At 46.4% G+C, this 18,323-nt stretch overlaps 1 protein-coding gene across 2 annotated transcripts; it reads left to right on the top strand.

The window, feature by feature from the left end:
- Positions 1 to 3,466: 3,466 nt before the first annotated feature.
- On the top strand, positions 3,467 to 15,941 carry LOC141569143 (uncharacterized). Of its 2 annotated transcripts, none has more exons than XM_088801028.1 (3): positions 3,467 to 9,683; positions 9,773 to 9,968; positions 14,520 to 15,941. In XM_088801028.1, exons 1-3 carry the CDS (start codon positions 9,534 to 9,536, stop codon positions 14,690 to 14,692), a joined length of 519 nt encoding a protein of 172 aa, XP_088657154.1. In that variant the 5' UTR covers positions 3,467 to 9,533; the 3' UTR covers positions 14,693 to 15,941. The 2 variants fall into 2 exon arrangements, 1 of the variants encoding a protein (XP_088657154.1); XR_012492564.2 differs by having other exon boundaries at positions 3,471 to 6,282.
- The last annotated feature ends 2,382 nt before the right edge of the window (positions 15,942 to 18,323 follow it).

Genomic DNA, 18,323 nt, shown 5'->3' with positions numbered 1-18,323 from the left:
AACAACCCCATAAGGAGTCTGTTGCACTTTTAAGATACTTAAACCAAATCACTCCATTCTCCTTTGTACCTTAAGGAAAAGAGAGGGGCAGGCATCCTTTCACGGTTTTTTGAGAATCCCCCAATGTGGGTGGCAAGAAATGAGCGTGGCTCTGCAGAGCCCCCTGTGTGTGAAAGGGCAGTAGAAACGCAGAGGACGTGTGGAGCGTCTCAATTCCCGCAGATCTGTGGGCAGGAGAGTCCTGGCCCTGAGGCCTCCGCAGCTATTCAGTGTCAGCCAGCTCCATCCCCCTTGCAGTGAGCCTGGGAAGCGGTTAGTTTTGCTCCTAATGTTAGATCCCAGGCTCTGAGAAGAATGGTAAAGGGAAGAGGATGGATGAATGTGAGAGAATCTAGAAAAAGATTTGTATTGATGCTGGAAAACAATGAGGGCTCTCCATGGGTTTGCTTATGCAAGGTAGAATGTAAATACCTTTGCCTGGCAGTCGTTTCTCACCCCTGCCTACCTCCCAGACCCCCCCCCCACACACACACACACACACACACAGACATACACCAGACATACAGCAACTCAAAGCTCTGGTCTGGAACGTCTTTACCCCGGGGCGTCAGGAGCTTGCCTTGTGATGACAGGTTTAATGGTTTTACATCTCTGCATTGATGGAGACCACCTACCCAGAGGCCGCACCCTACTGACCTGGTTAGCCAGGGCCTGAGACAGCCTGAGAACGGGAAGGCAGTGCCAGTCTGGGAGTCGGGAGGGAGAGCTGTGTTCTGGTTTGGCCGAATTCCTCCGCTTTGCTCTGTGACTCTCCCTGTTGTTTGCTCTTGCTGTAATTCAGGGTCCCAAATTATACCATGGGACTGATGGTTCTTAGCACCTAGAAATGTTATGAGAACAGAGTAAATCATGCCCGTCACATGCTTATGCTTCTAGGAGGCAAGGAACTAGGGAAACCCTGTGTTTTTTCTCCTTTTTTGTTGAGCTAGGTTTTGCTGAGGCTCTCTTATGCAAGCCCCTCGAAGACATTTAATCAGAAAATAGTCTGGGGAAAAAAAAGCAAAACTGCTCTCAAAAGAAGAGAGCCTTGAAGTTTCTTAAGAGTTTCCTGCCAGACAGAAGTTCAAGAGATTCTTCGGCAGTTTCTGGCCAGCAACCTGGAGTGGGAGGTGATTTATTTTTCTTTCTCCCAGTTTCCCTTTCTGGCCTGATCTCTCTCTGACTGACACTTGTACGGTTAGGGTGGGGCCGTAGGTTATGGGAGAAAACAATATCCCAGCTGCTCGAATCTGTCTATCGGGTAATAACATTGATCAGCCTGCCCTGTCAGTGGGTAAGAGCAAGAGGAACCTTTTTATTGATTTGTGTTTATTTGATTGTTTAAAGGAAACGATGATATGTGACAGCAAATCAGCTCAGCTGATGCGGTGCCCTCTGATGGTCTTGTAACCCATGGCCAGGTGCATCAGGAAGGAAATACCTTGGCTTCCCAGTCATCTGCCTGCGATGCTAGACTACAGAATGCCCCAGAGCTCCCCGCAGGTTTCTCGTCCTTATAAAAGATCCTTGGGTCTTCAGTTGCTGTATTAGTCTCCTACTGTTGCTGTAACAAATTACCACAAACTTAAAACCATACAAATGTATTTTCTCACATTTCTGGAGGTCAGAGTCTATGAGGTTAAAATCAAGGTATGGGCAGGGCTGGTTCCTTCTGGAGGCTCCGGGGAAGAAGCCTACTCTTTGTCTTTTCCAGCTTCTGGAGGCCGCCTGCACTCCTTGGCTTGTGGTCCCTTTGCCTTCCACACACACCGCTCCAGCCTCATTTCCGTCGTCACATTTCTCACTCTGACTCTCCTGCCCTCCTCCCTTGTACATGGATCCTTATGATGAGGTCGGGCCCTGGCCTTCCCCTCCCTTGGGTTTCCAAGGACTTCTCAGGAACAGGAGTTCCAGTCATTGTCAGGACTGGGAGCCAGTGAGAAGTACGTTGGTTAGAGTCTTTGCAACTTAACTTAGGACAGGAGGCAGCCCAACATAAAGGCCTTTTGAGCCCCGTCCCCCAGAAGGGGTCGATGACCGTGAAGAACTGAGTCCCAAAATAAACAGAAGAGGCACCCAGCGTGTCTGGATTGTAAGACACGCTATTAACAAGAGTGAAAGCAGCCTGGTTGATAGCCTTCTCCTTCACCCTGATTTTGGAATTGCTTCACCAAAGCACCACCATGCTTCCCACTCTTCCGTGCCTTTATTTTTAGTTTGGGGTATTTTCTATTGTTTGAAGGTTGCCTTGCAACCTGTGTGCCTGGAGGGTTTAAACAATATAGAGTTTCTTTGCTGAGCGGCAACAGTAGCTAAGAGAGACCGAATATAAACTTTTAAGTCTATTTTCTCAGAGTTCAGACATCAGCAAGGGCTTTAAACAGAATAGCTCACCCCCACTGACTTGGTTCTCTGTGGGGGAGGGGAGAAGGGTGGCTGGTGGAGAACATTTTGTGTTCTCTTATCTTTCGTCCTCGTGGAAGGGGATAAGCACCAGAATAGGAAAACAAAATATCTGGCTATTAATATACCCTAAGTCCTCTAGCACATGGATTGGGTTTGTTTATTTGTGAAAGAGAAGGATGCTTCTCTTGGACCATGGGCTCCCCTGCCAGCTGGAAGGGAGCCAGCCGGCGCAGTGCCCTCCATCAGGTGAAGGGATTAGGGAACCAGGGCCTATCTTCCTACATAAAAGAGAAAACCCTCAGACTTTTATCAAGAAAGGTTGCTTTTCTGGCTCAACACGCCTCAAGCCCCAGAAGCATCATTCAGGAAAATTAAGAAAAAAGAAAGAAAAAAAATTTAAAAGGATTTGCCATGAAAGAACCCGAGCGTGTCCCTACCTCCCTACCAGACAGGTGTGTCCATCACCCTCCTAGTGTCCAACCTGGGGAACCGGGGACACTTCTCTCTCTGTCTGGAGAACGTGCCAGAAGGAAGAACATACAGGTTCCTCAGAATGGCCACCTCATTGGCAGTGAGCACGGTGGATACAGGGGCATTTACCCCCCCCCCCCCCCCGAGGACAAGCCTGCAAAGAGGACAGCAGCCCTGCTGATCTCAGACTCAGGGGTACTGTCCTTTAATATGTTCCCTTGGACCCCTTAGTGGTTTGAGGGAAAGAGTGCCCCAGAGTAGACAGAGTCTCCTAGAGGGGCGAACGGCTAGTTAATGATAAGCCTTCTAGCTGGGGAAAAAGCCAGAAGGGAAAAGATTTCTTTTGGGGGCAAACATGCACCCATGCCTGTGAGCTCTGCTCCTGCCGTGTCTTGAACGAGATTCTGAGCGCCCTTTGCCTGAAGAGGTCTCCGCCTGCCACCCGCCAGGGTCAGGCCTTCTCCCCGAGAACACTGTGATTAGCCAGGAGTCCCAAGTGGACATGGAGAGAGGAGAGTGGCACTGGCAGGGCCTGCCCTTGCCAAGAGCAAACAGGTACAAAGGTCAGTGTACTTAAGGCTGCCTCTGCCTGCCTGCCTGCCTGCCTGGCAGGCAAGATGCCCCAGGTTATCCCAGTGTGGCAACGTGAGGCAGGAATCTGTCATCTCTGTGCCTGCTGTGTCACCCGTTACCCCAGATCCAGTTCCCGGGCCAGGAAGGTTAGGACACCTGGGCAGAAGCAAAGGCTTTGGCATTCAATAGCTTTAAAACAGAAGTGCTATCGTGTCTTTACCTGTTCAGTTGGGAGCCAAACATGTTTGTTATGCATGTTATGATGCTATTGTGGAAGTATGTGTGAGAGGAAAAGATTTGTAAGTTAGCGTCCCTGCTTGTCTGAAAAATGGGGGCTCTCTGTGCACACCCCAGCTCTTCAGGCACTCAGGACTTCAGCAAAATGTGCCTTGTGATGATTTCTTATACTACACGCCACCCACAGTGTGTCTGAATTTGTCTCTGCTTCAGTAGGTCTAAGTATCTGCTGGGATTCTCTGTGAGAATTTAAACAAGTTGGAAGCCACCGAGGTTGCCTGGTATAACCAGGTCTGGCACAGATTTGGCGAGAGAGCCAGCAGGAGGAAGAAGCTTTGTGTATTGTGAAATCATGGAGGCTCTGGCACACAGCTCTTCTTGTTTGGGATTAGACTTCGAAGTGGTAATTTTGTTTTTTGTTTGTTTTCCTTTGTCCCTGGGAATGAATGGCCTTCAGCCAATGATATAGCAGCTGACATTCACCGAGGTACTGTACTGAGCCCTCTACGTGAATTATCTTGTTGGTTAACTTCCACCTCAAACCCACGAGGTAGACATGACAGGATCCCCATTCACAGGTGAGGACCTGGGCTCAGAGAAGTTGAATAACATACTTAAAGTAATCTGCTGTATTCATCTACAATGAATACTTGCTAGCACCCTATCCTGAAAGTGCAAGAAGAAAAACCACGAGGACAAGTATTTCTGAGGGCTGCCGTTGTGTACAGGTTTCTTAGAAGCTAAGGCCCTGCTGATTTATATTCCATGGTGCCATCTGAGGAAGTTGTTTAGCCTCTGAGGTGATACATGAGTGCTGGGTCTTTTCTGTTTGCGGAACATGGATTGAAGGGTAAGTCAGGACAACCCTTCTCGGGTCCACGTCAGGGACTCCACAGGCCGACTCCTGTGGCTGTGTTTATATCATTATTTTTAAGGCACCAGCAGCTCTAAGCTCTCTCTTCCTTTAGCTGTCCTCCATGTGGAAAGAAGCCAGATGGGAGAACTTCCCCAACCATTTCCCCCCCATGCAGCTGGTACCAACTCGAAACCTAAGACACGTAGCTCTGCAGCCCAACTGAAGCCTGGCTAAGCCCTGTTACTTTAGACACAGCAGGAAGCCATTCCGTGGTCTAGGATAAGGAACCATCTGAGGGCCCCGGGGGCTCGGCTTCCTTGGTTTGAACCCAAGGGGTCAGCTGGCTGATGAAGCCCGTATAGTATTCTACAGATTGGGACTGTCAGTTGCAGCTTACACAAGAGAGAGAGGAGGGTGGCCTGGATTTGTGAATTTAATTGGGGGCCTTTTCTTGAAAAGTCGCCTCTGGAAAAGGAAGACGGTAGAGGAGTTCCTGTAGCATGGAAAGAGCTCCCTCCCTGTGCTGCTCTGGGAGGAGCGTGTCAATGCAATGCCTCGTCCCACCCTGACTAGGAGTCCTCCAGCTGCCCTCAGAGCCGTCTATGGTCCTTCATCCTGCGGACGGAACTCTTCCGTGGACAGACAGTGTTGGCCTTGAACCCCCGGCTCTCCTGGCCTCTCTCCTAGGTCACAGGACCCTCCAAGCTGATGCTCCAGCGTGGTGACCAGAGTCTGGTTCCATCCTGCCAGGCCACCTCTGTCACATAGACTGCACACATCAGCTTCGCCCCACGCACTGGGAACCAGCACCAACTCTCCTCTCCCAGCGTCCTGATATCCTCTGGTTAATAAGCAGCTCACATAAAGACACCAAGAACGATTGCAAGAGGGGGAGAAAGGCCGAGGCTGTCTGAATACAGGCCAGGCAGCCTGGACTTGGCCCAGGAGCTGGGTGACTGTTTCTGTTCTCTGCCCTTTGGGAGCCTTCCCCACGGGTTACAGAAGGAGGAAAGGCAGGAGCGCTTTATCTAAAGCTGCAGTGGACCCAAGGCAATGGGGTATTTATTAAACAAGGAGACGCTTGCTGAAGCCTGACATCCCTTCCTGGAGGATATTAGTTCTCTCTGGAAGAGACCAAATTCCTGCCCTTTATTCTTTCAAACCTATTTTAGGAAGAGTCTAAGGCCTCTGTTAATTAAGCACTAATCTCCCCACTTCTCTCTCTGTCCTGTCTTTCTGAGCTGCCCAGTTGGCACGTTTCCTGCCACTCCCCACCCCTTTCCCCACCCATCTCCAGTACTGTTTTATCCCCCAGGGTTTGGAGATGTCCTTGAGGTGTCCCTGTGGAAGGAACCAGTGGGGAGTGTGTGCCAGACCCTTGCCTCGTCACTTTGGTCTGAATCCAAACCCACAAGGGGAGCTGGAGCCCTCTCCCTGAGCCTGCCCATTGTCAAGGTCCTGGTCACCTTTAAAGCCTCCTACAGGGATCCCCACTGCCAACGGAGCCTTTTCTGAAGCCCTGCACCGTGACATTTCAGACTTGGAAATCCCTAAACAAATATGTCTCACTTAATCCTCACCAGGCTGGCCCCCAGCGGAGACTCACTTGGCCAAATTTATCAAGTACCACTAGTTCTTTCAGCAAATGTTCCCTTCATTCCAGGCATTGTGTTCGGGGCTGGGAATACAAGATAAACAAGGTAAGGTCTCTGTCATTGAGGGGTGACCAGACACACATAAAACAGGGGCCCCTCTCATTCGGAATGCCTCAGACCCAACGTTCTTTTACTTTCCCAGGATCGTCTAGACGCCACCCTCTCCCTCTGTAACTTCAGCTTGATTCTAAGCATCAGGTTGCCCATCTGTAAAATGGGGTTATTAACAGTATTCAATCTCGTAGAGACCTTGTGAGGATTAAACAAAACCACTTACTCGTAAGGCACTTGGGGCGAAATAAATGCTGACTGTTATTATTTTCCTCCCGAGGATAATATTTGGCAGGGAGAGTGGTAGAAGCAGGCAGAGCTGGATTGGAACCTCAGTTTCTCCACCCAGCACTGACGGTATGCTTTCAGGCAAAATAATCATTTCTGAGCCTCAGCTTCGTGAGTGATAGTAATTTCCTTCTTTGGAGTGAATTAGCTGGCATATGTGAAAGTACCTAACACATAGCAGGAGTCCAACACATTCGTCTCTTGGAACTTCTTAAGGGTCTGAAGACCCTGAAGCTCCAGGAAGCCGGGAGAGACTCGGGAAGATGCCAGCGCCTCCTTTAGGAAATGTCCCCCCTTCTCTTGGTTAATCCTTAAAGCCTGACCCTCCCTGATTTGGTTCTCATTCTCCCAGAGAGGCGGTTGCTCCGTGATCAGCTGTGTCCCCTCCCTCTGTCCTCTGCGCTTCTGTACTGAGATCCTGGAGGCCCTTGTCCTGTCCACACTCAGGCGTCACTCGGCCCGAGATAGCCATTCCGCTCCTCTAATCTTTCCCCATAACTCAATCTCCCCCTCTCCTCACCCCCCACTTCATCCCTTGTTCCCCTAGCTCCTTAATCAAATTAAGGGAAAGAAGGGGATTTAGATAGGGTTACTAAATATATTTCTGTTCAGGGGAGGCAGAAAAGGAGAAGAGTTTGGATGAGGAGAAGGCAGAGTGTGAAATTCCTTAATGGAATGTGTTCTGAGGGCCTCCTTTCTCTAGAATAAGCCCAGAATCACCTATCTGGATAGAGTTTTCTCTTTGGCAAAGTGCTTTCACAGACATTATCTCATTACGATACAGGCCCCGGTGGCAGAGTGCCCACTCCCCGGAAAGGTCTACCGAGGCCATCATGCCTCATGAGCTGGTCTGACCCTGGTCTATATATTTCACAGGACACCCTGGCCCCACAGGGATGACTCGGCTTTTGTAGAGCATGACACCGACAGAGGGGCCGCTCACACCTGGAGGTCGCAGTTTTCCCTTCTGGGTTCTGCCCACAGCAGATTCAGAATCTTCTGACAATTTTTACTTCTTAAAACGATAAAGTACTTATTGTAGAAACTTTTGAAAATACACTAACACATAAAGGAGAAAACAAAAATCACCCATGATCCACAATGTAACCACTGGTAATATTTTGAGGTAGCGCCTTTAAGTGGTTTAAAATGCATGTGTGTATCTGTGCGTGCGTTTGCAAATGTGGAATTATATGCACGTGCATCGTTGGTGTTCTGCTTTTATATTTAGTATGTTATTTTTGTGTTCTGTCTCATCAAACATTCTCCTGAAATATTTTTAAATAGCACATTGGGATTTTTTTCCTTATTAAAATCATATCCAAGTCCATTCTACGTAATCATTGCTCACATTGATTGAGTCTTATCATAAGCTGGGAACCCTGCTAGGAGTTAAATTATCACACTTAATTCTCACAGCAACTCTTCCAGGTACATACTGATAAAGGGAATGAGGCCTTACAGAGATGAAGGAACTTATCCTGCCTAATAAAGACTTAAAATGCCCACAGGATTTCACGCATATTTTTAAATCAACTTGCCTATTTAATGATTACATAATATTCTCCAATATGGACTCATCATGGTTAACCATTCTCTTTTAGACATTTCAATTGTTTCCTTTTTTCTTTGCTATCATAATGAGGTAATGATCATCTATGCATAAAATCATCTGTGTTCACATCTCTTGTTATTCCTTTAAAATCATTTCCTAGAAGTGAAATTACTGAGTCATCATTTGAAAAGCCTTGTTACTTATTACCAAGTGACTTTCAAGAAAGCCAGTGTGCACTCCCACCAGCATGTGTAAGAGAAGGTCCTCTTCCAGAACAATCCAGTTGGGTCAGTAAAAATTGTATCTCTTTGATTTATATTTCCTTGATTGCTAGTGGGGTTGAACTTCTCTCTCGTGCATGCATTAGTCATAGATCTGTGAGTAATTGTCACAGATTGCAACTCGTCACTCCTGCTGGCACTTCTCTGTCACTCTCACTCACTTTCTCTGTTGATTTTGAGTTTCATTCTGGACCCAGATAATTTAGGGGTGCATCAGCAAAGAAAAATTTCATGTCTAACATCCAGTAGAACTTTGGTCTTAATGAGGACCTGTGTCCCCATTTTGCCGCCTCTCTTCTGCCTCTCACCCCCCACCACCCTGTGTAGCTCCCTCAGAGTTGCCCCACCTCAAAGGAAAGGCCAGAGTTCAAGGTTTCCCTTCAGTCAATCTGCAATCTCAGACCATTCTGGAGACAGTATAATTTTATTCGGGAAGTAGATGAGCTACAGCCAGAAGGCCCATGAACTCTGCTTTCTCTTCCCAAGAAACTTCAATTTCTTTTGTTCTCAGAGGAGGTGAGAAAGGGATGGGGGCCAGAAGAAACTCGCTTTCTCATGAGCCCCCCGGCTGAGCTTTCTGACAGGGACCCCTGTCTTTGAAGTGCCCTGCAAATCTTCGAGCTAGATAGGAACGCACCATCATCTCCGATGGGTCATGTAATCCCCTCCCTCTCCCTGGAGCAAGAGGTGGTGCAGCCCAGTGCCCAGGGACAGACAGACAGTCATGTGCACCTTCAGAGTCCAGAAGAAATTTGCACAGACTGCCTGGCTTTAGGCTCAGCTGAAATGCCTGTCCAGACAGCGTGTGTTCACTTTGGGTGGTCCTCTTGTTGTCATTGGAGAACTTGGGACTCTCCCTTCTGTGGACTCTTTCCTCTGGCAAGCTCCAGCTCTTAGCCCCCATTGTCCCCGCTATTCACTTCCACCTAGGAACTTTGGCTCAGGTCCTGTCAGGTGTGGCCTGCATGAGCCAGAGGGGACTTCACATTCTTGCAGGTCAGGGAAGTGGAGAAAGTGGAAATCTGGCCTGAGGACGGCACAACAAGACCTGTCCTCAGCCTCTTGACATAACTCCTGTGTGTCTTTACATCAAAGTCGTGTCTTCGGCTCTATTTGGGGTCATGTTTCAAAGGGGCCCCTTCTGTTATTCTAGCATCTCGGAGCCCCAGAAGATGGGTGGGGTGCACCACACCCTGAAAAGGATGGCACTTGTGAAGAGACAGGATGATGACAAGCGTCAAAAAGCCCAAGATGCCACTCTGTTTATGCGGGTAGAGCTTCATAGCATCATCTTTGGGTAGAACAGCAGTTAAGATGAGGGAAATAAACATGTTGAAGTCATGCCTCTGACCCTTTACAGAGTCGTAACAAGATCAGGTTGGTCTTCAGGGCAGGCAAGGAGTCACCCACAATCCTGTATGAATTCAGAGGAGGAAGTGCCGGCAGATCCGAGGCAGCCAGGCAGTGTTCACAGAGGCAGCTCTGCAAACCGGACCTTGAAGGCAAGACGGGAGACCTGAAAAGTGGCCTCATGAAAGAGGACTCTCCAGCGCGGGGTAAGGAACAAACTGGCACACAGAGGTAGAAATGCAACTGGCACACTTGGGAATGGCGAAGTCATTCTCGCTGCTCCAGAACACACGGGCAGGGTACTGTATCCATCGGGGTTCCACCAGAGAAACAGAACCAGTGGGAGATGTACAGTAAGAGATTGATTGGAAGGAATTGGCTGATGTGATAGTGAGAGCTGGCCGGGAAAGTCTGAAGTCCGCAGGGCCTGCCATCAGGAAGGGCAGATTGGAAGGCAACTCAGGCAGGAACCGAAGCTGCTGCCCACAGGAAGAATTTCTTCTCCATCAAGGAAACCTCAGCTCTTAAGGTCCTTCAACCAACTGGATGAGGCCCACCCAGGTTATCTAGAATACATTCATTTACTTAAAGTCCATTGGGTTTTTGGTGTTTTTCAGCTTTGCTAAGGTATAATTGACAAATCGACTTGATGTGTTTACTTATACATTGTGAAAGAATTCCTTCTCATCTAGTTAATTAGCACATCCATCATCTCTTGTTATGTGTATATATATACATACACATATATATATGCAAATATTTAAGTTCTACTCTCTTTGAAAATTTCAATTATTTAACAGTGTTTATCAATTATGGTCACCATGCTGTACATTAGATCTTCAGACTTTATTTGTCTTATAACTGGAAGTTTGTTCCCTTTTACCAACCTGTCCCTATGTCTCACACCCTAACCCCACCCCCTAGCCCATGGCAACCACTTTTCTACTCTTTGATTTTGACTTCTTTTTTTAGAGTCCACATATGCATATAAATGAGACCACACAGTATTTCTCTTTTCCTACTGGCTTATTTCACGTAGCATAATGCCCTTGAGGTTCATCCATGTTGTCTCAAGTTACAAGATTTCCTTCTTTCTCATGGTTGACTAATATTCCGGGGTGTGTGTGTGTGTGTGTGTGTGTGTGTGTGTGTGTGTGTGTTACATCTTCTTTATCCATTGATAGACACGTAGTTTGTTTCCGTGTCGTGGCGATTGTGGATGATGCTGCAGTGAGCATGGGGGAGCAGATATCTCTTTGAGACCCTGATTCCAGTTCTTTTGGATAATCACCCAGAAGTGGGATTGCTGGATCATATGGCAATTCTATTTTTAATTTTTCTGAGGAACCTCCAAACTGTTTTCCATACTGGCTGCACCAATTTACATTCCCACCACAACGCCCAAGGGTTCCCTTTTCTCCACATCCTCACCAACACTTGTTCTTTCTTGTCTTTCTGATGACAGCCATTCTAACGGGTGAGGCCATAGCTCACTGTAGTTTTGATTTGCGTTTCCCTGATAATGAGGGATTTTTGCGTGTCTTTTCACATACTTGTTAGAAATTTGTGAGTCTTCTTTGGGAAAATGTCTATTCAGGTTCTCTGCCCATTTAAAAATCAGATTGCTTGGTTTTCCTGCTATTAAGTTGTATGAGTTCATTATATGTTTTGGCTATGCACCCGTTTTCAGATGTATGATTTGCATGTATTTTCTCCCATTCTGTAGGTTGTCTTTTCACTTTGTTGATGGTTTCCTTTGCTGCACAGAAGCTTTTTAGTTTGATGTCATCCCACTTGTCTATTGTTGCTGTTGTTGCCTTTGCTTTTGGCGTCAAATCCAAAAGGGACTGAGTGGGGAGGAGTTGCCAGAGCCCCAAGCCTCTAGTGCACCCAGAATTGAGTGAGCAGGATTAGAGAGCACAGGTAAAAAGGGGGGCTCACCAAACTGGGGGGACAAAGCAGGACAATATAGCAAGGATCAAAAGGACGTGGGCACTACTTTTGAGGGGAATGGAAAATGGACCAGCCTCTATGGAAAACAGCAGGGAGATTCTTCGAAAAATTAAAAATAGAACTACCGTATGACCCAGCGACCCTACTTCTGCCTATATATCCAAAAGAATTAAAAATAGAATCTTGATAAGATATTGGCACACCCCTGTTCATTGCGGCATTATTCACAATAGCCAACAGGTGGAAGCAACCAAAATGCCCATCAACAGATGTGGTGTATATATACAATGGAATATTATACAGCCTTAAAAACAATAAGAAAATCCTGTCACATGTTGCAACATGGATGAACCTTGAAGACATTATGCTAAATGAAATAAGCCAATAATAAGAAGACAAATACTGAGGTATCTAAAGTAGTCACACTCTTGGAAACAGAAAGGGGAATGGTAGTTGCCAGGGGCTGGGGAGAGGAGGGAAAAGAGTTGTTCAATGGGTATAGAGTTTCAGTTTTGCAAGATGAAAAAGTTCTAGAAAGCTGTTGCACGGCAATTGTATATATAGTCGATACTACTGTACTGTACATGTAAAAATGGTTAAGATGGTAAATTTCATGTTATTGTTTTTACCACAATAAAGAAAATGGAGGTGGGGCACGATAAGCTCCAATTATGCACGGGCTGAAGGTTAGTTAGCTCAGTACAGATTCTTGGGGTGGAAGCCTGGCTGCTGTGTGGGTGTACCCCACCCACGGGGCATGGTGTGCGCCCTGTCAGACCTCACCAAGCCACCTGTTCCACCCTAGAACACATTATCTAGAAGACCCAAAGCATCATCTTCATACCCATTGGCCATTTTCCATAGCACCCCAAACTGATTTTGTCCTTCCAATATTTTTGCAAGTCAGTTACTTACTTTGCCTCTCCAATCATCACAATAGTAATAACTAGCACTCATTGAAAACTTACAACACTGGAATGACATGATATACGATGAGCAAGGTGGAAATTACCTATAGTCAAAACAACCCCTGAAAGTCCCTTAAATTGCCAACAAAGTACACTGTATGTGATTTTGTGTAAACAACCCTCCCATATACTAATTCTCAGGCAAACTAAACTGTTAGAATTAGTGAGATAGCTCAGAAAGTTTATATGCAGATGTTCACGCATTCATACCATTCTCCCTTTAAGATGACTGTGAAATATTCCTAATGGGGAGTGGGGTTGTAAGTGAAAAATTCCTGCCGACCTGCAGGTTTTACTCTATTCTCTTTTAATACTAAGGCTCTATCAAAAGCCAGACAATTGAGAAATTGTCATCAGCCCAGATCCCATGGCAATGCTGGCTTCAGCTTTCTTCAAGGTAGGAGCAGCCTTCAGTCTGAAAGAGGAGGTGGGACTTGATTGTCCCACAAAGATGAATTCTCTACAGGGCAAACCAATCTATTTGCATGCACCTGCTGTGTGAAAATTGGCAGCCGTAAATGAAGTCTCATCAATTTTGGAAGCAGAGGAACAGACGGAGCTAAGTGTTTTGGGGAAGAGAGAGAAAGTGATATCCTCATCTTTGATTTTCTCTGGAAAACCTAACATTGTAAACTACATGTATAGAGACAGTAGAAAAAAGGGAACCATGAGGATTTTAGCGTTTTCTATGTTGTTTCACCTGTTTACTTAAAAATTATATGTAACTATATAACAACAGAAATGAAGTAACTAAAGCTACATATATATCTATGTGGATAAACCTGAAAAAAAAAAAGCACCCCACAATGGTGAGTAAAAACAAAAAAGATGCACAGAATGGGTAAAGTTTATGTACAGTTGGAAAAATGAAAACATTACAGTTTGTAAAGTTCTTTATGGATTTATATACCTGTAGTGAAAATACGAAACTATGCATGAGAATGACAAGCTCCAAATTCAGGATAGAGGTCACCACTGGGAAAGCAAGGAGGGGGAGCTCTCAGGGGACTCCCATTATGCCAATCACGTTGTACATCTTGGACTGGATGGAGGCTATTTGGGTGTTTATTATTATAATTATTGTACTTTTTTTAAGATTTTTTTTTTTATTGGGGAAGGGGTACAGGACTTTATTGGGGAACAGTGTGTACTTCCAGGACTTTTTTCCAAGTCAAGTTGTTGTCCTTTCAATCTTAGTTGTGGAGGGCGCAGCTCAGCTCCAGGTCCAGTTGCCGTTGCTAGTTGTAGGCGGTGCAGCCCACCATCCCTTGCGGGAGTCGAACTGGCAACCTTGTGGTTGAGAGGATGCACTCCAACCAACTGAGCCATCCGGGAGCCGCTCGAGGAGTTGAACCGGCAACCTTGTGGTTGAGAGCCCACTGGCCCATGTGGGAATCGAACCGGTAGCCTTCGGAGTTAGGAGCATGGTGCTCTAACCGCCTGAGCCACCGGGCCGGCCCCTATTGTACTTTTTTATGTCTGGCATGATTCTTACTAAAAAAAAAGGAAAAAGGAAAAATATGAAGTCTCTATAGCCTCAGTAATGTTAATGGATGCGTTTGTTGTGAGATTGAACCAGATGGTTTGTTTTAAAAGGGCTGGATCTTAAGATGAACCTAAAATAAAGTCTCTTACCAGCTCTGTCAGGGGCTGTGCGGTGCACTTCCCAAGGCTTCTCTCCTTTACCCCTCACGAAAGCCACAGGAGATAGATTCTATTATGCACATTTGACTAATGAGGAACTAGGAACATGGGTTAAGTAGCTTGTCTGAGAGCATGCATTTGTTACCAGATGGCTGCAATTCTCTGAATTTGTTTCCCTACAATTTCCAAAAGGTGAAATGTGGAAGATCTGTGATAACATGGAATCATGCAGCTGGAAGAACAGCAAATCACAAGTGAAAACATACCTAATGTCTGACAAGTACAAAGTATCCTCTGAGAGTATCATTAGCCTGAAGTCTGGGTGTAAGGCACTCAGCCCTTCCCTTTCCCTCCTGACAGTGTGATCTTCTTAACTGACATTTAGTTTCCTGCAGTTAAATCTCTTTCAATACCAGTGTGTTGGCCCCCTGATCTTGAGGGACTGGAAGAGCTGTCTTCTTAGATTTCTACTGACTTCTCAAGTTATTATTCCTGTTTACTATGGGCACATCTTGTTTTATTTCTCTTTGTGTGTGCACACTGCTTTAATCAGGCAATCATATGCCTTTTCCCCATTATCATTGGTGGGAAAGTGAGTAATCAAACTCTCGGTTTTAAAACTTCGGTAAGACAAGGTCAACAAGATGTGTGTGCTGTTGAGATGACACCCCGCAAGGGAAAATGACTCTGGGTGGCTCACATTGTTTTGGGGCTTGTTTGCGTTGCTGTGCAGTTGTAATGGAAAACGAATAAAAATAAAAATCCTGGGGCCCATTTTGGCCAGCGCTTGGAAAGTTAATCCCATTGTCCTGGCAGAATTCCAGCTCAGGTCACCGCATTCTGCTGGCGGAAGCCTTCTCGTGCAGTTTTTAGTGGATGGAACTCTGCCTCTTTCTCAGCTCCATGTGCAGTGGCTTAAACAGATGTCCCTTCCCCACCCTGGGGAGGCCACAGTTCTGTGGGACTCAAAATGACCCCCTCCCCTTACCATAGTGGGAGAAGGGACCAGTCTGGGACCAGGAAATTAAACTGGTTCAAGGACCAGCCCCAGAGATGTTTGCTACAGTCGAGATCTGTGTGCACGTGTCTTTATCTGAGAAAGTCACAGAATCACAGACTCCTTGCATTAAAGGTTTTTCAGGAATCATCTAGTTTCTTTCCAAAACACTGCATCTATTCCCTCCATTTATTTTGTAATGTCTTGTTATGCAAGTTTAAAATGTTTCTTTATCTGAAGTATTTAGAAATGTATCTCCTTTCCGTACATATATGCTTTCGTTGCTTCTTTTATTTTACAGATTTTTTTTTCTAATGTTTAACTCTTTCCCATATGAACTTTATTGCTTTTCATGGTGTGAGGAATGAATCGATCCAATCTAATTCTTCTCTATACAAATAATCTATTCTCAACACTGTTTATTTGAATAGTGATTTCTAATTGTGTGACTTCAGCAAATGAGTTGAGCTTTCTGAGAATCATATTTCAGTATCTGGAAAAATAGGAATGTTAATGATACCTGCAGACAGGCTTGTCCTGAAGATGGAGTGAGACAACACGTGAAAAGTTCCTGACACATTGCATGCACGGCAAATGCGTGTTCAATAAATGATATCTTCCTTTTTGTCTCCTTTCCTTCCTTTTTATCTGCATCAGCCTTTTTTTTTTTTCTTTTTTCTTTTCCCTAGAACTCTTTTATGTACCACTGAAATCAAGCCTAGCTGGAATGATCCTAAGGTCGTCTATCCACGGTTTTCTATTAGGGAGCTACTGAGTAGAACGGCTGGGAGAAGGGAGTGGGACGGTGAAGGCACCTTTCTCGAAAAGACCCATCCTAACAATACAGGCACTTACTTTGCTTTCAAATGATTAGGCTGTTTGTGCAGCTCCCTCTGTCCCCAGGTCAGAGAATGCCCTTAGAGGCTGTTTGTGTGAAGCCTCAAAAATGCTCTTCCCCCCCCCCCCCCAAGCAGCCATGTCAGATCTTTGAGGGAAATGTGATTTTTGAGGACACAGCTCCCTGTGTGGGTTGTTTTATTTTGGGGGTGGGGTGGGGGTAGGAGTTGGCCATGGGTTTGCTGCATTCCAGGAAGAGGGAGGACTCTGCTCTCCTCCGATATGACTCATGGAAGAGAAACGTTTGCAAACGTCTCCAGCCAAGCCTCTGCTTTTTTCTACTCCACCCATCCCCCATCTATGCAGAGATTGGACCCACCTGAGAAGATTCAAATGTTGCCCTTGAAGGCTAAAGCAGAAAGCATGGGTTTGAGATGGAAAGCAGCAAAAAGAAGGGGAGGCAGTTGTCTGGTACCTCTGGACGCCAGCATGTGAGCTGCACGACAAGACCTTACGATGGGTGTATCTGTCTTCCAATTAGGACATGATCTGGTGGTGGCAGGAGTGAGTGAATGAACAGAGCTGTCCCAAGGGACCTTCGTGAGCGAACTTCCAGTTAACCCCACGTCTGCAGAAGGATGGAGAAAGGAGCAAAGGGGACTGCAGCAGAGAAGACAAGGGCTAGGAAGAGAGGGTAGTCTTGCCGCTGAGAGAAGGTGGGAGCTGCTTCTTTCGGGAGAAGGTGAAGGCTGAGAGGGCTGGAGGGGGACAGGAGCGGGTGGGGTGTGCTGGGAGAGGACCACGGCCTGAGCCTCAGCGACTGCTGGAGCCACATGGTGCTCCTGAGGCCTCCTCCCAGATGGAACAGATCAGGCTTGTCAGACATGCTTCCCTCAGGATACCGTGTCCCCCTTCCTCTCCTCCCACATCAGGAGAGAATCACAAGGTGACTTGGGAGGGCAGTCAACCTCCTGGGACCTTTTGTGAACTATCAAGTAACTACAGGATCACAATGGGAGACCTAAACATGCCTTCACCCCCCCCCACTCCACCCCCCCCCCCTTTTTTTTCTATTGTGGGACATCAAGGGAGCGAGCTGGTCAGCTTGAGAACAAAGATCCTATTGTAGGAATTTGTCCACTGCAACCCTATCCACTGCATTCAGTCCTTGGACGTCTGCCCGATGGAAACTCTACCTGCTCACTGTGCCACCGCCGCTGCTGGAGCAGCACCCTGGCACCCAGCAGGGACGGGAGAGGCTGAGCAATTCGTCATTTAAAATTAAAATCACATCTAATCACTGTTCATTTTTCCACCAAGCTCAGGAGGCCCGGCCATCCCTGCATTTTAAGTGCTTTGCTGCTGAAGGTCTGAGCACCTTAAGGGGTGAGGAAAGAGGGCAGTGGAGGAAGACTTTTGAAATCTTTCCCCGAAAATCAAAGAACAAACCGACTGGAGGGAAACATAGTTTCTATATTTAAACTGCATTATCCCATCAGGGAGCTATGGTTTTGAAAACCATTCCACAGTACTTTGTTTGGCACGGCTGCATGGGTTTCTTCAGGGGTTTTTTTGTGTGTTTTTTTTTCAATGGCAACATTTTTTTCAGAGCAGTAGTTGCAAAGGAAGTGAATTAATTCAGTGGATACGACGGAATGAGCGCCTGGTACATGCCCCACACTAGGCACTGGGGACACAAAGCAAATATGGGACTCGAAGTCCTCGAAGCGAATGATTATCATACATTCCTTCATTATTGTGCACCTTCTACGTGCATACGATCCCTGTCCTCCTGGAGTTTACAATCTGGTAGAAGAAGACAGACAATACGTAAGTGACTGAGGTGGTAAGTGCTGTGAAAGAAAGAGTACTATTCATATGTTCGCCATTTGCTCTTCCTTCTGCCCCAAATGCTGTTCTTCTCAGCTCTGAATATGCAAATGACTGTGTATGAGTCACGGCTCACTTCTCAGAGAGAGGTCACCATCCTACTGCCCCACCCCCGCCTGTCACTCTCACAGGAGTCCACATCCCAGTCGAGGGGCAAGGCCAAGTAGACAGCTGGGTGCAGGAGTCTGGACTTATAAATGTTAATATTTAGGTGGGATTTAAAGCAATGGGCCTAAGGGAAGATTGTAGGTAGGGAAGAAGTCCAAGTGCTA

This window comes from Rhinolophus sinicus, chromosome 9 (genome assembly GCF_057876585.1).
Source record: "Rhinolophus sinicus isolate RSI-liver-muscle chromosome 9, RSI-T2T, whole genome shotgun sequence".
NCBI lineage: Eukaryota > Metazoa > Chordata > Mammalia > Chiroptera > Rhinolophidae > Rhinolophus > Rhinolophus sinicus.
This window is presented reverse-complemented; position numbering and strand designations above follow the sequence as displayed.

Coding starts and splice junctions, on each gene's coding strand:
- LOC141569143 (XM_088801028.1), top strand. CDS start 9,534: ATGTTTCAAAGGGGCCCCTTCTGTTATTCTAGCATCTCGGAGCCCCAG. Junction 9,684..9,772: donor ATGCCACTCTGTTTATGCGG/GTAGAGCTTCAT, acceptor GACCCTTTACAG/AGTCGTAACAAGATCAGGTT. Junction 9,969..14,519: donor AGAGGACTCTCCAGCGCGGG/GTAAGGAACAAA, acceptor AATTTCCAAAAG/GTGAAATGTGGAAGATCTGT.